At 31.4% G+C, this 20,977-nt stretch overlaps 1 protein-coding gene and 1 long non-coding RNA gene across 2 annotated transcripts; one reads left to right on the forward strand and one right to left on the reverse strand.

Annotated features, from left to right (window-relative positions):
• Positions 1–3,258: 3,258 nt before the first annotated feature.
• LOC139492977 (monocarboxylate transporter 12-like) lies at positions 3,259–12,397 on the reverse strand. The gene is made up of 4 exons (XM_071281124.1): positions 12,340–12,397; positions 10,918–11,061; positions 7,555–8,739; positions 3,259–5,895 (listed from the first exon to the last, which is right to left on the reverse strand). The coding sequence occupies exons 1-4, from the start codon at positions 12,395–12,397 to the stop codon at positions 5,711–5,713; spliced, it is 1,572 nt and encodes a 523-aa protein (XP_071137225.1). The 3' UTR covers positions 3,259–5,710.
• A 1,779-nt stretch (positions 12,398–14,176) lies between these two features.
• LOC139491896 (uncharacterized) lies at positions 14,177–20,348 on the forward strand. Its single transcript, XR_011656663.1, has 3 exons — positions 14,177–14,228; positions 15,720–15,851; positions 19,978–20,348. It is a non-coding gene; the product is annotated as an uncharacterized lncRNA (long non-coding RNA).
• Positions 20,349–20,977: the final 629 nt, after the last annotated feature.

The following is a 20,977-nucleotide window of genomic DNA, read 5'->3' on the forward strand; positions in this document are numbered from 1 at the left end:
TCGTATTATGAGGATTCTTTATACAAAGTATGAAGCATCCATGTCTTCCACTTTCTTAAATATAAGGCTTTTTTTAAAGAAGTTAGCCGCCTGGTGTATCCCTATGTCGACATTTCGGCAACTAAAGTTGCAGGCTCGGCAATAAAAACAGTATCTCGCCAAATAAACAAGAAAAACAACAAATAAAAGATATTTATTTTCCTGCAATAACTAAAACAGTTCAATGCAAGTTTCAAATATATAATGAAATAAAACTAGAGGCTCCAAGGAGACTGTGTCACTCACCAGAAAATTTTGTTAACAATTGATGCATGAAATATTGCAAAGATTATACTTTTGCTTAAGTTTCAGAGATATAAGCCTAAAACTGCATTTTACCCCAATGATCTATTTTCAGCCAGTTCAGCCATGTTGGTTAGCAGGCAGGGTCATTTGACACATTTTTTTATCTAAATACCCTAATGACGATTGTTTGGTTAAATTTGGCCTAGCAGTTTCAAAGAAGATTTTTGTAAAAAGTAAAATCACAAAAATACTGAACTTAGTGGAAAATCAAATCGAAAAGTCCATAATCACATGACAAAATCAAATAACAAAACACATCAAAAACGAATGGACAAGAACTGTCATATTCCTGACTTGGTACATTTATTTTCCTAAACTGCAATAACTAAAACAGTTCAATGCAAGTTTCAAATATATAATGAAATAAAACTAGAGGCTCCAAGGAGACTGTGTCACTCACCAGAAAATTTTGTTAACAATTGATGCATGAAATATTGCAAAGATTATACTTTTGCTTAAGTTTCAGAGATATAAGCCTAAAACTGCATTTTACCCCAATGATCTATTTTCAGCCAGTTCAGCCATGTTGGTTAGCAGGCAGGGTCATTTGACACATTTTTTTATCTAAATACTCTAATGACGATTGTTTGGTTAAATTTGGCCAAGCAGTTTCAAAGAAGATTTTTGTAAAAAGTAAAATCACAAAAATACTGAACTTAGTGGAAAAACTAATCGAAAAGTCCATAATCACATGACAAAATCAAATAACAAAACACATCAAAAACGAATGGACAAGAACTGTCATATTCCTGACTTGGTACATGCATTTTCAAATGTAGAAAATGATGGATTAAACCTGGTTTTATAGTGCTTTTAACAGATTGTAAAAGATTACAAAAATGTACCAAAAAAAGTTCAAAATTGCCTATAAAGGGCAATTACTCCTTAAAAGGGCAATTGATAATTTTTGTAGTCCAACTTATTTGTAGATCTTATTTTGCTGTACATTATTGCTGTTTACAATTTATATCTATCTGTAATAATATTGAAGATTATAAGCAAAAACTGCAAACAAATTTTAAAATTACAAATTCAGTGGCAGCAACCCGATCAAATACCCTAATGATAATTGTGGCCAAGTTTAGTTAAATTTGGCCTAGCAGTTTCAGAGAAGATTTTTGTAAAAAGTAAAATCACAGAAGTTTCAGGGGAGAAAATTTTTTGTTAAAGTTAATGGAGAACTGATGACAGACATCGAACAACTACAGAGGCTAAGTGATTTGAATGTTCGCATAGCTCATTGAGGTGTCACACCACCAATTACTCCCTCCAATTTAGAACGTATGTGAAAGTAGGCCTACTCTGACAAAAAATATTGCATTTGATGTCATTGTTTACTTTCAGCATGCAGAAAGCTGATACATGTACAATTCATGATATGGGTCATTTTCAAAAAATGTCGAATTTTGAAATTGAAAAATTTATTAAAAGTTACTTATTCAAACAACCCTCTACATAAGCAAATCAAAACAAACAGTACTTTAAGAACAACATATTAAAAGATGCAATCTTAATGATGTCATACAAGAATATCTTGAAACATTTTTTGATCGGTGGTACAATATTTTGTCTATCCTGTTACCATTTTCAAAAGAAATTTTGGGTTATTAAGAAAAGGTTTAGATAAAATGTTAAGCTTGTTTTACATTACCAATTAGATGGTTTTCAAGAGAATAAACTTCTATATATATACATTCTGTAAAATAATAGATTATTTGCCAATTTTCTAGGTTGTACTGAAAAATGGCTCTAAAAATTGGTTTTCAAAGGTTGTAAAAATTACCACCAGTAATGCAAGTCTAAGATAACAATTTATATTGTTCGGCCTGTTTTCACCCTTTCAAATAAACCCAACATCAAGTAAATCCCTCATAAGTTAATTTACTTTTCTCTTTATTTCGTTGGTAACAGGAACGTACGTTTCTGATATATCACTATATAAAAGTCTATCCTGTTACCTTTTTGTCTATCCTGTTATCGATATCAGTATTGCACCTGCAAATGCTTAATTGGGAATATTAAGACGTTATAACCTTAAGATGAGTTCAAACAATGAAATATTTCATTCGTTTTCCACCTACATGTTAAGATAAAAAAATTAACGACGTTTTTGTCTATAATTGTCTATCCTGTTACTGTAACCATAGCAACCATAGTAACAGGATAGACATAACAGGATAGACAAATTTCTTCGTTTTTGATTGCTGTTGTGAAATAACTACTCCCTTTGGTGAAGTGATTATGGTTTTCTATTGTGAATTTGGTTTCCAACACGTTATTGCACTTTTTACAACCATACTGCTAGTGTATTAAATCAAAATGGTTGGTAACAGCATAGACATGAAAAAAAGTACGCTCTATTTTTTTCACTAAATGTCTTGAAATTTCTTTTCTCTACACTGTCGTTCAAGAAACGAGGCGTTTTAAATGTAAAGATTACTTTGCATTTTTGAAATCAACACTGACTGATTCAATATTTATAGGGAGAATAATTTAACGACTGATTTAAGTAGCGGTAACAGGATAGACATGAACCTCCTGTACGCTGATTGAATTTAGTTTGTAGATAATCTGTTACATACAATGATAAAGAAGCTACGATTTTTCGTTAGAATTATAATTAACGTTCTTAAAAAGTCCCTTTTGCAGATATCAAGGCGATCAGAAAATCGGAAAAAAATCTTTTGAAATGTGTTTTTCTGACAATGTACGCACACAAATACCCCCAAAATCGGACTTAAATGCAGTTTAATCTTATCAAAATGGATGTAAGGTGTGTTTATTATTAATGTTCTGAATCACAAATCCGACAAGCTTTCATTTAAACCATTACAACTGAAATTTCCATTAGAAATAAAAAAATTAGCATGGGTGTACTGAAAATTCGACATTTTTTGAAAATGATATATATACCTGGTTTCTATGAAGTTAAACTTAAGGTAAAATATTTAGAAAGCTGTGAAAATTGCAAAATTTGGTTGAACAGATAGGGACTTTTAATTGGTGGTATGACAGGGGATCTAAAAAGTACCTGAAAATGTAAAAATATTCTTTAATGAAATTTACTTTTTATAGTCATCAATGTAAAATCCTGATGTTTGAAGCAGGAGTAATTTTGTATATAATAAACAATATTAAGATAAAACAACATATAATATATATTTCCTGAGTATGGTACTATAATATACAGTTTATAAATAAACATTATCAAACCATCAATAAAAACAACAAACCCGTAGAAGTAATATGATCACATTATGGTATTTTCACCAACACAAACAAATACATTTCACCAATAGAAAAAGGAAATTTCATAGAAAGATCCAATGTTGGTTCATAATTAATATATAAAGTACATAAATATAAAACTGTTTGTATCAAAAGAACATCACACACAGTAGGTCCGAGACCACAATTGACGTCCCTTGATTTTCATTGTTCACAAATACAGTCCCTAGTATTGACAGTGGGTTACTTGCCATTAATTTTTATACCGCTTCCAAATTTATTTCTCCATGTTTAATGCCTCATATTGCAAGTAGGGGGGTGAAATTACACTGTAAAAAAATTTGGGTCCAGAATTTTAAAGGAAAGTAGTGATTTGGTCCAGGTGAAAAAGGTTGAAAAATAGCACTTCGAAAGCTGTCAAAAGATTTCAAGACGCCCTAAAGATAAAATTGTCCATATTTTAAGTTAGAAGCGATGAAGTTTTCTATAATTTTGATATAATTTGTCCCAAAAGTAGTACAACACACTGTAAAAGTTTCTTTGAGAAAGCACAGGTGGGATTTTTTTATTTTCATTTATGTTCTAAAAGAAATGCACTACGAAATAATTGTGGTCTCGTTCCAGTAAAATTATACAATCACCAGTGCAGAGCAGTTGGGATTAAATTTACCATGATTAACTTGGTGTTTCAGCTTGATACAAATGTGATATTGAAAAAGTCGTTCTGTATACAATAAAACACTCCATATAACTTTCCACTTAATCAAAAATAGCATATGACTTATTCAATATATATCATAACTGTATCAACTTAATACACTAATATAAATAAACCAAAGAGCTCTGCTTGAGGGATTATCTTGATTGAGTTTGTGATTTTGTGGATTAATTAATTTTGGTTGGATACCAATTTTTGTGGGTTTTGTTGGTACAGGTGAACCACAAATTATAATGTTCGATGAATAACATATTTTCAATAGGCTGTGTATGCAGAGATTGGCAAAACCATGAAATTGAATATCCATGAATATGCAAGTTTTCAGCAATCAACGAAATTTGATACCCCGGAACTAAATGAATCCACAGTATAATAAACTATTGAAAAGGTCATGTCATATACATTTTTTATGTACGTTTTTCACACTACTTCATGTGACAGTGACTGACATCGATGACATGACATCATACAAGTAAAGGTTAGATAAAACTGTGACTGATGGCTGATACATCATGATTGCCATTAATTATACAATTTACATACAAATAAGTGTATAATAATAAATATAAATATAAGAGTTTATTAACAATTCAATAAAATCGATGCAAGTTTAATAAATAAAAAATAACATTATTTGAGGTTTACAGGTAGTAATAACAGACGTTCAAGTAGTTAAGATATTGTTGTTCAAGTATTTTTTAACTTCAAATATATTTTTTTGAAATAGCGTACAAAAATATATACTGGTAGCTTCTCACTGACTTAAGCTTTGTATGATTTGTTTTTCCTACTCAAAAATAACAAAATAACCTTAATACTAAATTTATGTGAAAAAGATTAGAATCATTCAAATTTTGCTTTTTTAAAAATATTCTAAAAACTATGATATAAAATGACGAGATGTGGTACGATAACATCAGTTTTATCGGTATCATCATTTTGTCAGGTATAATAAGTAGCTGAATGGAAACTGTAACCATGATAACAATGATCACTATAATTTTCTTTTTAATCTCATAATCTAAACATTGAGGTAGAATTTACATTTAAATTATTCAAAAGAACATCTTTGGTGGGTTTTTTTTTCATGTGAGGTAGTTATTACAATCAATGAACCTTCTTAGAGGTAGATATATATTGAAATACGATATACAAAACTAAACAAATGATAAATCTCAGATTTTTTTACAAATCTAGTAATGCCCATTGGTGTAATCTTAAAACATTGATGTGCCTGTTATCGTGATAAAAAACATGATTTAAAATCTGCATTTTCAACATAAAAAAATATGTGAACTACAATTCAATGTTAAATTTTATAACATTGTATAAGGTTTAACAAACAAAAAGGTAAAATCTGAATCAGGGATCTATTTCTAAACGTATATAAATCTTAATTTTTTATAATAACATCATTAACTACATGCAATACACATGTAAACATTCTTTTGGAATTTTTTCTGGTTTCCTTCTGCTTGGTTTGGGCTCTAAATAGAAGTAATCAAGGACGGGTATCAGTATAATAAGTAATCCAGCCAGTATGATACATCCACCACCAATATAAAAAGCAATCTCTATACTTCCTGTCTGTTCAAATACCCAACCTGTAATAAATAAAGACATGATTAACATTTTGGTATGTACATGTACATGTAGTACAGGATTTACTCAATAATGAAGGCAGGATACCATATGGTGATCACCTATAGCCGCTAACATCTTCATTTTTTTAGTTGCTGGTGGACAGTTGTCTCATTTGATATCATAAGAATTTCCATGCATATAATAAATTAATTTATTTTTGTGTGCGATTTAATTTTGCGATTTTACATAGTAGAAAACTTACTAGAATAAATATTGTCACTAATATGTATTGTAATACTTAGACCTTTCTTATTTAACTGCATGAAGTAAATGTGAAAATCTTGAAATTATATCGCCATGAAGTGTGCAAAAGACTAAATGCTATATAAAGAATCCGCAAAAATAAGTTGGTTGACAGAATATGAATGCACTTGTTTAAAGGTATGATAATCATGATAATGCAGGGACTTCATCAGAACATTTTAATTACTGTAAATTCTGAAATTATTGCATGCATTTATTATCACTATTTTGTCATTTTAGACTGAAATGCGATTGTAATTTTTACAATTTTGATAAAAAAACCTGTTAAATTTATATAAAATTTTTCAAAATGCAAGTTTAAATTATTGCGTTTTAACTCTGTCACATTTTTTGCAATAATAAAAACTTCGCAATAATTTACAGTATCTTGACATGCTTATAATTTATCTTTTTATCATAGTCATACATTGGAAAGAAAAAGGTATTATACCAGGTTTTTGTTTATTAGATTGATTTTGTTTACACATTTCTCTGTGATTTTGCAATGTCTATTAGAGTGTTTTGTATTTCAAGTATCTTTTATTTTGTCTCTAACATTTGCATGCATAATTAAGACATCCATAAAAATAAGTCCCTACCCGTACTGTAAGTTATAATAATTGATTGATTGATTACTGTTTAACACCACTTTCAGGTACTTAGACCACTTGGCCCAGGTACTTAGACTACTTGGCCCAGGTACTTAGACCACTTGGCCCAGGTACTTAGACCACTTGGCCCAGGTACTTTGACCACTTGGCCCAGGTACTTAGACCACTTGGCCCAGGTACTTAGACCACTTGGCCCAGGTACTTTGACAACTTGGCCCAGGTACTTGGACCACTTGGCCCAGGTACTTTGACCACTTGGCCCAGGTACTTAGACCACTTGGCCCAGGTACTTAGACCACTTGACCCAGGTACTTAGACCACTTGGCCCAGGTACTTAAACCACTTTGCCCAGGTACTTAAGACTACTTGGCCACAGCCCCCTTTTAGTTCTGATGAAATTTTTTGTTCCCTTTTATATTATATAAAGGGTAGACCACTGCTATGGATATTTAAGAAATGACTGTAATATTTTTCCTGTCTATGAAGAAATTACATCAAAAATGTGGTTCACACTAAAAAAAAAAACCGGTAGCGTGTTATTTTAAAGTGTGCACCACATTTTTATGTTATTTCAAATAGACAGATAAAATATTACAGTTATTTCTTTTAATTTCATTCTAAATTTCATTTTAAACCGGAGTAAACAAAAAATTGATGACGTCATGGTCACACGACTAAATTGTATCTATGAGCTGATAAACAAAACAACGTCAGCCAATCAGAAGACGTGTTACATCCAAAATTAAATTTTTAACAAATAAATACCTATTAGTGGAGGTGCTGCTATACTTCCAATCCCATTGGCAAGCATGACATATCCCATACCAGTACCAAGAGCATCTGGTCCAACAATTGCTGCTACTGCAACAATTAACAACCCCATTATAATATTAGCCATCACAGAGAAGGCAACATAAATTATGGCCAGTGCGCCAAAGCTATGGAATGCTGTAATCGGAAATAAAAGACAAAAGCTGCCAGTCAGAACTGTGATGACAATATAAACAATGTCTAAACGTAGTTTGGGGATATTTCCCACAATTCCTCCTAAGATGCTTCCAAAAAATGCGCCAAAACCACCAATGCTAAATATTGAAGCTGAGGACTGTTCAGTTAATCCAATGGTCAGAAAGTACTGAGGTCCAAATAGAAGTATTATCACGATACCCATGTTCCATAAGATATTGTTTGCAAAGAAAATAATGAATGCATAGTTGAATAATATAGAACATGTGCTTTTCTTTGTCATAGCAAGTTGTTCCACTTCGTTCAAGCTATTTCTGGGTGTATCACATTTCTTACAAGTCTCAAACTCCATGCTGCCTTTTGTCTTTTCCTTAAGTAGTCTGGTCGGACTGCCAGGAATTACTATTTCAGTATGTGTTCCGCCTTGTACTTCATTTGCTTCATCCTCTGAAATCTCTGTGTTTGTTTGATGTGGTTGTTCCTGCAATTGAACATTTTCTAATGCAATACCTTCATTTGAATTAATATTTGATTTGAATTCTGATTTTTTTCGTTCCTCTTTAATCTCATCCTCTAAGCTCATTTTTCTAGCATACGACAATAATTGAACAGAAGATGACTTCGTATAAAGCTTGTCTGAATCATTTACATGTAGTTCAGATTCTGTTTCTTCAGGCTCCTTTTCAAGACTTTCGACTTCAATTTCTCTGTCTTGCGCTGCTTTTTCATACTTCTGTTTAAGGCTTTCTGGAACTGGTCGGAGTAAACTGGCAAAAATAAAATTCTGCATACTGATTCCACATACAATATAAAAAGATCCTCTCCATCCATATTTGTCAACTAAAAAGTTTACCAATATTGGAAAAATGATTGCTCCTACTCCAGAACCACTAGTGGCTAGTCCTGTGGCTAAACTACGTTTTGTGTCATAGTACAACCCTGATAACACATGAGAGGGTACATAAACCAAGCAAAATCCTAGACCTAAAATAATAAGCAAAAATTATAAAACAAAATGACAAAATAACAATTGATATTTAATAAGTGACATTTATAGACACCGTTTTTTGTATAACATAGTGTAAGCACAGACATTTTTCTTCAAGTGCAGTGTAAATCTACAACTTTTCCCTCTATTTAAAGTCTATAAAAAATACAGAACATGAAAACAGCTGTCAAATGGACAGCAAATTGCTAAAATAACCTATGTTTGACAACAATTTTGGAAAGGAATATGACATTTTAAATGCAATAAATGGATGAAACATTAACATTAGGAAATATTCATCTGGTTCCAATGAAGCCACAAACTTATTTTGCTGAAACTCAAAATGATTTAAAGTATGCTCTCAAGTAACATGAACCAAACGTGAAACCCAATATATAATAAATATGTCTTAAATTAACAATTTAAGGTTCTGGGTTAAACTGTATTTCATAGTAGAATCCCCTCGACATTTTCTTTAAAATCTGAAGCAAGTTTGCAACATTTCATTTTGGTATTATGCATTTAGTATTAGGAACCTTAGTTTGTAAATACCAGAGTAATAAGCCAAAGTAAGACCATAAAAAAAATGTTTTAAAGATACATGTACTGCGGGGAATAAATGATAAGTGCTTCAACTTTTTTTAATTTGATTAATATACTTTAAACCCAGGGTTTTTTTAAGGAACAAAAAAAACAAAAATTAAAAACCAATTGTTCAGAGAACAATTGAAGGTCTTTCCACCAGTTAAAATCTATTTTGATATTAAAATATAAAAAATCAGTCTGAAATGTCAGTTCATATGGCTTTATGATGTATAGATATGAATTTAAAGCAAAGGTCAAAATCTAGAACGTCAAATTAACCTATGACCTTGACCTCAATTTCAAGGTCACAAACTGAGGATTTCAAATCAAAAGACCCTAGTCTCTAATATGTATGGTTAATAAGTTATCTCACTTTAAACATAATTTAAGATATGATAGGGGCTAAAACTCCCATTCATTGTTTACGCACCCTTTCAACTAAAATTATTTAGTTACAACATTTCGCAACTAACAATTTATACAAAATAATTTGTCGATATCTTATAAGGTTAATGAAAATGAGTGAAAATAAGACAAATTCAAAAATTAGAATATGACCTTGACCTTTTGACCTTGACCTAATTTTCTTTTTTTTGAACCAAGGACCTCAAATCAAAAGATCCTAGGTCTCTATCACTTATGGTGTTCCAGTTCAAAATACATTTTAAAATTTCAAATACAAAAAGGAAAATAACTCTCATATGGAGCGTTCATATTGCTTCGGTCGAAATTGGACAAATCATGCGAAGGATATAACGAGCAATTTTATAAAATAAATTTGTCGTAATCTTTTACGGTTGCGAAGGAGTTGTGGACACAAGAAAAACAGTGTTTGGGGAGATAACTCCTACAAAGAAAAGTATTCGGTTACGCAGGGTAAATTTCAAAAGCGCATAAACTGTTCGATATCATATACCAAATATGTAAGCGACATATTGCGAAACAAATGTTTATCCAAAACAAAATTTGGTGGAAGAAAAAAAAAAATAATCAGAAGAAAAACAATAGGTCTTTCCACAGAAAAGTGGAAAGACCTAATAAATCTTGTGTAAATATGTTTCTGTATTGAAGTAATACAATTGTAGTATCTAATGGGAGATAACCCTTATTTACATCAAAATTTCATTGTATAACAAGAAACAGTTATATTACAAATTTGTTTAATACTACATTTTATATCATATTACAGTTTTTAGCAATTGCATGAATCGGCAGAATTGTTAGTTTAAAATAACATACAAACAATATGTAGTCAATGCTTTCACCTCTTTTCTGAAGAAATATAAGTCTTTTATGTCTGTGAATTTCTTAACTTATAAATGAAAAATGAATGTACTCAGTGTAAGTTTATTTATTTCAAGGGTATTCACTTTATTCGATGCAGATAAATTATTTTGCGTGGATAATTGATATGGTGTTCAATGACAGAATCTGCATACAAGCCTATAGATAATAATTGCTTCTATCGATAAATAAATTTGCAGCTTACATGTACAATGTATGCATACCCATGAAATCTACATGAATGGTTTCCCACGAATAAGATGAATCCACATTATAAGTCGGACTAAAAACATTTTTAATCTTACCGCTGAGAACACCATAAAATCCATACATGTATATGATGTTAGGAGCGAATGGCAAGCCAATCAGACCAATACAACTAAGGGTGGCTCCAATCAGTGCCACCTTTCTGTGGCTCATATGGTTCATCAGAATTGTGGCAATAGGACCTGAAACACAGCATAGAAAACATATACACATTCTGTACATTTGTAGCTATATATATAGATTGTCAAGTTTTCTACACATTAAAATCTTTAAATATCACGTGCAAAAGGTGGGCGAGTGCAGCACAGGGAAAAAGTAAAAAGCTTAATACTGTGTGGACAAGCTTATGTTTTATGATATCTTTAAGCAGGTACAAAAAAATGTAACCAGATAAATGCTTTTATCATGCTATTTATGCCTTCTCATTGACAACTTAACATTTGATAATAAAATTTTAGATTAGAGAAATGCGTGGTCTAATTTTTTGAAGATTAGAGAAAAAGAGGTTAATTTTTTGAAGATTAGAGAAAAAAGGGGTGAAAATTAAATGTTTACAGAATAACAGACCCCCTCAACCAGACCCTCTGTTATACGGCATCAAGTAAATTAGAAAATAAAGAAATTAAATAGCCGCAAATAGGACTAGAAAGGGTAAAACGTGTGTAAAGTATCCAAGAAAATAAGTTGGTTAACATTATAGGGTTTTTCTCTCTCACTTTTTCAATATTTTCCCCATCCTGATGTAAGTTACATGTATATATATATTTACAAATAGTTTCATTGTTGAGTTCCTTCACAGCTTGTTTAGATTCAAGGCAATGCAGAGTTTGAACCTTTTCTATTCATCACAATTTGCAAAAGCAAACAGAAACCAAAAATTCAACAATTTTATGTTTATATAAAGGGGCATGCATAAATCATGAACAGTAAACATTGTATTAAAGGTGAATCTAGATCATTGTTTTTTGTGTTTGAATGGTTTTACCATGTGTTTACACTAGTAAATTTTGGGACCCTTTATACATGTTATACATTTTGTAGCTTGCTGTTTGGTGTGAGCTATAGCTCTGTATTGAAAACCGTACTTTGAACTATAATGGTTTACATTGTGACTTGGTTGGAGAGTATAATTTTTTATATATATATATATATATGTTGTAAGGAGTCCATTATGGCAAATAATGAAAAATACAATGGTCATTTCATAACTGGTCGATTCGTAACTACAAATAAATGTATGTAACTAATTAATTTTGTAATGGAAAAGTTTCATAACTTTATAACAATATATAATAATATGAGTTGAATCTATAGGTTATCATGGTTATGGAAATAATGTTAAATAAATATTTTTCAATCAAAAATAATAAAAAAACTTATCGATATATATATATGAATGTAAACTAAAAGGTATCTGAGAATGTTAGGACCTGCTAGTGCTACATGTACATTGTACATACAATGTACAAGGACGCATATTCTGATTCTGGGATAAATATACTCAAAACCAGATGTCATTTAGTACATTGTTAAGGAGATTCTTTTGTTTATGGACCAAATGCTGCTTCTGCTGCTCCAGCCAACTAAAACTTTTTTTCATGTACAATGATGTATATATATACATGTACATTGTACCAGGGTTTTTTTCAGATAAAATTTATTACAATTACATTATTATTAGATGAGGGGCATGAAGGGGGAGTCATGGGAGTAGCTGCATGGATGAATGCAAAATAAAATTGACCTTTAACGATGAAAGAACAATTAAAAATTTCTTGCACTTTGATCTTTTGGCCGATTTTACGAAACACAGTGAATAACAAACCTTTCCCCGCCTACATGTGAAATAATATAGACAATTGAATTTTGAGATACACACTTCCAGAGACAAAACTAATAGTGACCATGGTGACACACTTTATAACCATACATGTATATAATATCATGTAAACCGGTATAAAACGTCTCAGTTACAAATCGACCAGGTATGAAAAGACCAGGTTACATAACCACTAGCATTCCAAAAAATTCCACTGCCTTTCCAAAGAAAAATAGGTGAAATTTGGGTACTGTGATGTAATTTACAAGAGGAAAGTAGTGATTCTCATGTACAAAAAAACAGATTCATATTATATGATGATATAAACCGAGATTATTCAGATACATTACAAAATGTAAACAAACTAAGAATATAATAATTACCAGATAACTGACCAAACACAAGCGCTTGCCCTTGACCTTAAGTGCTTTTTGCATAGTAACTTAACAGTAGCTTCACTTTAACAATATTCAGCGGTCATGGTTTCTTTAAAAGCATTCGTAAATGCTAAGAATTCGAAATTTTACAGCCTACACCCAATATCAAAATCACACCAAAATCTAGGACGACATAATAAAGAACTAAACAAAAATCAATACCGTAAGATGCGTAATAATTCCGGAAAATGAATATTGTGAACCCCAGTTACAAAATGAAAAAAGAAAATTTAATAATTGTATGTAACCGATTGGACCTTAAAAAAAATATATGAATGTGGATTCCGTAATTTCCTCTGAGTCTCCATGCCAGTGTAACGGGTGGCTATGCGTCACCGTTCCCTCTTGTAGATTAATGGTTCTTTCCGCTGCGACTGAGCTCTGGCAAATGAGACCAAATACAGATGTTCAGATACTTTATTAAATATATTCCACATAATTTGCATGAAAACAGGGAACATAAAACATAAATTTAGTTAATTAAGGCAAGATTTGTTCGTCGTATAAATCCATGTAGAGATGAATAGAATGCGGATTAATGATAAATCCAGGTGGTCTATATGAGACCCAGTACAAATTATTTCTTTAATAAGTCTATACTTTTTACAAGTCCATTTAACAAGGTACAATTCCTCAACGAGAATGGCAAAATCTTCTTTTAAATATCCAGTAAGTTGGATAAAACGTCTAGCAAATCATTACCATATAATTTATCTAAATATACACTTTGTCATTCCTTTCTCTGACAGTGAAATAGTTCATTTTGCGTCATTCCGTGTTTAGCAAAGGGAGATTATTACACAGCTGCGCATCTCCGTTACACCAGTATAATGGCATTTCCCGCGGTTATTTTTGTACAACTTATAAATAAAAATACGGCATGACTATCACCTGCCACCACAGGCACTTGTTTCTATCCATAGAAAGGTCGACTATCCATATAAATAGTTTTATGGATAGTCGACCTTCCTATGGATAGAAACAAGTGCCTGTGTTTATATGGATAGTCGACCTTCCTATGGATAGACACATGTGCCTGTGCTTGCCACTATGTACCTAACAGAATGAACAATTTTGCAAAGACTCACTCAGTGTACATGGTGTAAGTATATCGATACGGTGAATCAATTAACATGAAAAAACTCTGTAATTTCTAAATAATTTTACTGGAAACAAAACACACGGGCACTTGGTCAATTCGTCACCATATTTAAGTCAAATCGGCACCTTTTTCAGGACATTTCTGCAATTGATTTTTTAACTGTCACCTAATATTAAAAACGGTTTTCATCTAAATTTGAAAGTAGTCTTTGGTTCTCTTTTCTACTGCAGTATATACAGATGAGGATAAAAAGAAGAGAAAACACTTAAATTGTATCATTGATTTTTTTTTGATAATCTAGCTGCCTTTCACTGATCTTTTCAGTGGCGGATCCATAACTTTTCCTAAAGGGGGGGGGGGGGGAGGCGCTCACTGACCTAACGGGGGGTCCGCCCCAGTCATGCTCCAATGATTCCCTATATAGTCAACACAATTTTTCCCACAAAAGAGGGGGGCCTAGATTCTACATGTGAAAATATGGTTCCTTTTTCAAAGGAGGTTTAAGTATCAGTTCAATTATATTAGATAGTTTATAAAACAATTATGGGAGATAACAGTTCACTTGCAAAACATAATTTTAATTTTGGGTATGAACTTAACTACCGTGTGTAATTACACGAATTAACAAGGGGCGGATTTGACTTGTTATGCCATATTGACTATCAAAGGTGCCAATTTGACCAGGTGCCAAACATGGCAAAATGAATAGAATTCGGACACAATGTTAAATAAATTAAGATATATACAATTTTGTGTTGGAATGCACACTACACTGGCAGCTTTATTAACTAAGCTACATTAGATTGTAACTTGAGTTATATTCCTTGTGACTAATTAGCATGACATGTGTTAAAAATTATACAATTTTGAATAATGATATTGAAAATCAGGAGATCAATGTAGTACATGTAGTATGATTGCCTATGAGATTACTATCTACTAATGTCCATATGAACTGGATTTAAGCATCTATATAGGACACCTTTTAAATACCTTTAACAATGAGCAAAGCTCATACTGTCAGCTACAACAAATGTATAACAGGTCATCAAGGCTTGACATGACAAAATGTAAAATGATTTGCCAAAATAAATCAAATATGGCAGACTGCATTAAACAAACACTAAATTTCATCCAGACTTGGAACAGGCATAATTAAAAAGAATGTTGAGACTGTTGTGTAACAGCACAAAAGAGGAACAAAGTGGTGAAATCGGTTAGAAATTGTTTTGGTTCATGAATTGGTACAAAGCAAAAAAAAAAATCTAACATGAAGACAAACAATCAAAACTTAATAGTACTTTCAGTTATTGAAAGCTCATTAAAAGCTAACAAATACTCAAACATTATATATAAACCATGTTTTCCCATACACACAATATATATATGTATAGATATGTAATTATGAGAGAAATTCGTTTTACAATTGTTTTTTTTTTACATGTTTAATTATCGAATAAACTGATATATTTTGTATTAAAGTTTCCAAGCAAGTCAATACATGCAATAACAAAAAACTTTTGGGACATAATACACTGTTTAAAAGAATGTGACCAAAGAAAAGAAAAGGAAATGTACTTGTAATCGACACTGGAGAAAAAATGGACTCTTCAGGTAAGAAGTTTTATTCTGCAATGACTTTTGTTTAATAGTTAATCTGTTTTTTAATAAAAGAATGTGTAAAGTATATTTTAGTGGGACGGCATCCCAACAAACAATAAATCAGAAGAGATATCAAGTGGTAAATATTTTGCTTACTGAATCCGACAAAGTTAATACCAAATGTGCCATGCTATAAACTATCCTTCATCTGAAGAAGGTACGTACATGTATGAAGATATGCAACAGGAATTTTACAGAAAAAAATCTGTCCTTTATTATGTCTACATGCTAGCCACAAATTTTTCACTGCATTTGCATATCTAGTTAGGTTAGTACTTTTTCATCTTTTTAAAACTTTGTCTTGCAAAACAACACATTGCAGGGATAAAGTAAATGCAACAAGTTTTCATTTTATCCAGTTTTTTTTTCATGTTTGCACATTCTCTTTCCCATACAATGTTTTGGTGAAGTTAAATAATAGTAGTTTGTACACATGTTGCAACTTGGAAATATAAATGATATGGAAAATAGCATTGTGAGCTCTCTCAAGCCTATTTGAGTTGTATGATTTTATATATATATGTGATGTCTTAGCAGTGGCAGATCCAGAAATTTTCATCATTTGTTCATAAGCCACTGACTGCCTAAGAGGGTGCCCGCTCCGGTCATGCTTCAGTGATTCCCTATATAATCAGCCAAATTTTTACCTGGCTCCACTCTAAATCCACCTTTGCTAAGACCAGTTAAATAACCAGCTTTGGTCCATTATGCATTGAAATTCTGTTAAAAAGGAAGGTGTTTGACTTTTTCTAGTTTAAAAATTAAGTACTAAGAAACTATTTATACAGGAATTAATAGTCCCCCTTTAAAATGGAAAGTATAATGAAAATTACATTGTAAGCAATCTCAATCCTCAACTTCATGTTTGTTTTTATAATTTTTTTTATCAAATTCAACTATACTTGTTTAATTCCTACGACAAGGTAACACCTCCTGAAACGAAAGCTTATTTTTATAAGGTAGAGTTAGAGAAGGGGATAAGGTCTCTGCGCAATGCTAGGCGGTGTTGACGTAGAAGTTAGAAATAAAAAGTACAGGTTCCAGCCCCGGCGCCGGGGAGGAAGTTACGAATCAAATCTACTCTAACATCGTTAGGTTGATTTTCTAGGCACTTTATACATATTCTAACGCCTGGTATTTCTTAATCATAAGAAATCCGATGGACAAGGTATAATTTGCAGTTGTCACTACACATAGGCAGAGATATATATATATATATTAATTCACCATATACTTATAATGCGCTAGCTGATTTGCACTTTGTGCAACCAAGCTAAAAATGAAAAATGAATTAAAATCATAAATAAACTAAGCAAGTATAATATTAAATACGAACTGAAGTATTGAACCAGACAAGATTGCAGTGATCCTATATTGCTCGTTGTTATATTCTAAAAAAAATATATAAATAAGCAGGGTAGCAGGTTCAAAACTGTGAATGGGTATATATCATAGTGAAATATTTATTTTGTAACAAAACACATTTCAGTGATGTACATTTATTTTTTTTGGCCTAAGATAAAAATATAATGCCAGGGGCGTAGCTAGGCCAAAATGATGTGTACGCAATGCCGGGGGAAGAAGTCATACGGCGAGAGGTCTTGGGGCCGCTCAAGGCCCAAAGAAGCTCTAGAGTAAATGGTGCAAAATCCTGCATTCTCGCGATTTATTGGGACTGAAAATGACCTTACAGAAATCTTATTTTCATGAGTAACAAGTCAACTTTTGAAAATAATTAAATTTGAAAAAAAAATTAGAGAAAAAAAACTTCTAATGTGTAGTGGGTAGAGCTTATTTATATATTAGGTAACAATTAAAATATATAGTGCCACCACCATAATTTTAATTGCTACCTAATCAGTCTCAACCCACTATACATTCATTGAGAAAATCCAAATTTCTAAGCCTTAAAGAGTATTTTTTTTTATTGAGAAAATACATAAATAAATCGAATCACATTTCTCTATGTTTTATTTTATAAGAGAACAAGCAGTCTGTCTTTTAGCTTTTAATTCTCAAAGTTAGTTCTGAAAGTCAATAACCATTTCCTTTCCAGTTATCCAAAACCGTGTCTGTTGAAATTTGTTTTTCGTGGTATATGTTCAATAGAACAAGCCCAGATAAACGAATGGATATCATTGTATTTCTTTAGTCGTCTCATGGTACTGAAAGATTGTTCTATCGTTGTCGTCCAGAATGACATACATGTTAAGTATTTAAAAGATTCCCGGGTATAAATCCTTGTTTATAACATCATAGTTTGGAAACCTTTAACTTGCATATAAATACTTTTGAAGTCCCAAAATCTACAAGGAAAAGCTTCAAATTAAATCTGAGTTCTTTTTATCAACTTCCAAAAACGAGTCTTTTATTTTTACAAAGCAAGGAAAACAAGCACTTTAAATTTTGCACATGGAGAATAAGCACTTTTAATCTCGAGACACTATAATTAAATGAACGAAGCACCCATCTTGCACGACCGAACATAAAATAAAAAGTAAAAAACACGTTGAACGTAAAAAAAAAACGGCGAATAGGTTGCAAAAATATTACCCTTAATAGAACATTACGTTTTATTTCATCAGTCATTTTGAAATCTTCAGAAAAGATGTAAGGGTAAGGAGGCATAGTAGATGCACTTATTGTATTCTAAAACCCCGAGGACTCAGCTATTTCAATTGTTTGCATCAGCAGCACAATCACGATGCTGGTCCCGAAAAGGTAAAGAGAAAACTAGTTTCCGGAACGGAATATAGTTACAAAGTGACTATTAACATATTTTTATAACACTTTATAATTAATTCTTTTACTTAACATTTGTTTTTCATTACAAATTTTATTTCTTTCCTTTTGTAATTGTTACTTTATCATATGGTACAAAAATCTTTCAAAATAATCAATTCGTGTTGGCCCCAGATGACTTGTAAAATGTATACATCATTGAAAAAATTCCAAATTATCTGCCTTTGGTGGAAAAATGCCATTTTTTGGCTTTAAAATTGAATTATCCTTTTCAACTCATCGGTGACCTATCTTTTTTAATATAATTTCGATATAAGCTGTACTTAAACTAAATTATTGTAAAATTTGACCGATTTCTGTAATAAATTTCTTTTTTTATTTCGATATTACCTTTATTTCTCCTATTACTTCAACAGAAAAAAAAAAACCTTTACAAAAATGTATGCTTCTTTCGAAGGTAGATTGTGAGCGCAAATGAACGGTGACCGCACTTTTTTATTTTATTTTTCTATTAACTATAAGATAAAGTTCATTTATAGTAAAATATAGAGAAATCCTATATAAATGATTTAGACCCGCGAACCCCCTTAAGTTTTATTCTAACTAGATTTACCATATTTTTATTTTTGTCAAATTTTCGATGTGTACGCAACTGCGTTTTTGCGTACGGGTTGCTACGCGCCTGGGCACACATTAATACAAATTAAATTATTTAAAAGTTTTTTTTGTGGCACTAATCTAGCACTATACCGTGATATAAGAATTAAATGATAAGCATAATTTTTTGGCACTATTCTCATGATTATGGCAACAACCTCTACTTAGTATCCATTCTGGCTACATTCTTGCACACATATAAGAGATATATAATCAAAAGATTTTTTTGTGGCTCTATTATGGCATCAGAATAATTGATGCTAGTATGGTGTCGGACTGTTGCTACTAGTGGCACCATCCCGCGATAGTCCTGCAAAATTCTTCTGGCACACTGATTAGGTTGCAGCATTATTTTCGCATCAGCGCGGCATCGTTGCGGCAATATTTTTATTTTCATAAGGGAGTTTGGCAAGCCAAAGTCATGGATGAGTTCAATAAATGTTGCAGATTAGCTTTTTTTGGCAGGAGTTAAGCTGCTTTAGAAAACTGTATTTGTTACTTATTTCAAGTATAATAACTCGTCGATTTTGCGCATTTTTTTCAATAAGAATGTTCATTATATGTTTGCCTTTCATGAACTTTTAACTTTCAGTTACATTCAGTTCTTGTGAAATTCGACATTTCTTATATAAACATCACAAATGTGTTTCTACTTAATCACCTTTTTTTATGTTTACAGAAGAAATTGTCTCATGGAAATGTCTTGGGCAAATTAAAAAGGAGAAGTAACTCTGCTAGGAAGCAGTTCCAGTCATTTGTAGCAACAGACTGTGATGAATAGAACTTTAATATAAACTGAATCAAAATATAGAATTTACCAAACTTGTGTCAGATAATACTCTCATGCTTCTATTAGAGGACATCAATGATGAGAAGTAAAGGAAAAGACAATAAATGACAGCATATCAAATATCACAATGTATATTTAGTCAGTTAAAACATTAATTCATCTACATACTTTACAGCATTTCATTTTAACCATGTGTGAATTTTGTCTATTCAAGCTCAACAAAATGCTTTAAAATTAAAATATTAAATATTTTAGGCAGACATATTTTTGTAATTTTCATTTATTTTTCAAACTTTCAAGTTATTACATTCTTTAGTGGCGGATCTAGCCAAAAGCCCATTTTTCAAAGGGGTTTCCCAACCAAGGATAAAAGAGGGGTTCCAATCATGTCTTTCAATTTTAAATTGTTAATTTCCACTACAAAAATAAAAAAAACAAGCCAAAGATAAAAAATCAGTCATAAAAAAAATATAATTTGAAATTAATGTAAAGCGTATGTAAAACATGTATTTTACATGAGTTTGTATTAACACATGTTTTACACATGTGAAATATTTCATGCGTTTTGTAACGCATATTTAAGATATGTTTTTGCACGCCTGCTATACGCATGTTGTAAAAACATGCGTTAAACGCACAAAAACATACGTTTTACACATGTTTTCTTTACCATGCGTGAAACATGCCTGACATTTTTTGCTGTGTACCACATCTTTTTTATATTGTGGATTATAATGTCTTATTTCTTGAAATGTATTTGTTATTTAATCCGCGTTCCTTTGAGTGTCATAATGCTTTGGTTATTACTTCACATTTGATCATTTACTATCTATACATTTAGGTGTGATAATTTTCCTTTTATCACTTACTGTCTATACATTTAGGTGTG

Source organism: Mytilus edulis, chromosome 10 (assembly GCF_963676685.1).
Source record: "Mytilus edulis chromosome 10, xbMytEdul2.2, whole genome shotgun sequence".
Taxonomy (NCBI): Eukaryota; Metazoa; Mollusca; class Bivalvia; order Mytilida; family Mytilidae; genus Mytilus; species Mytilus edulis.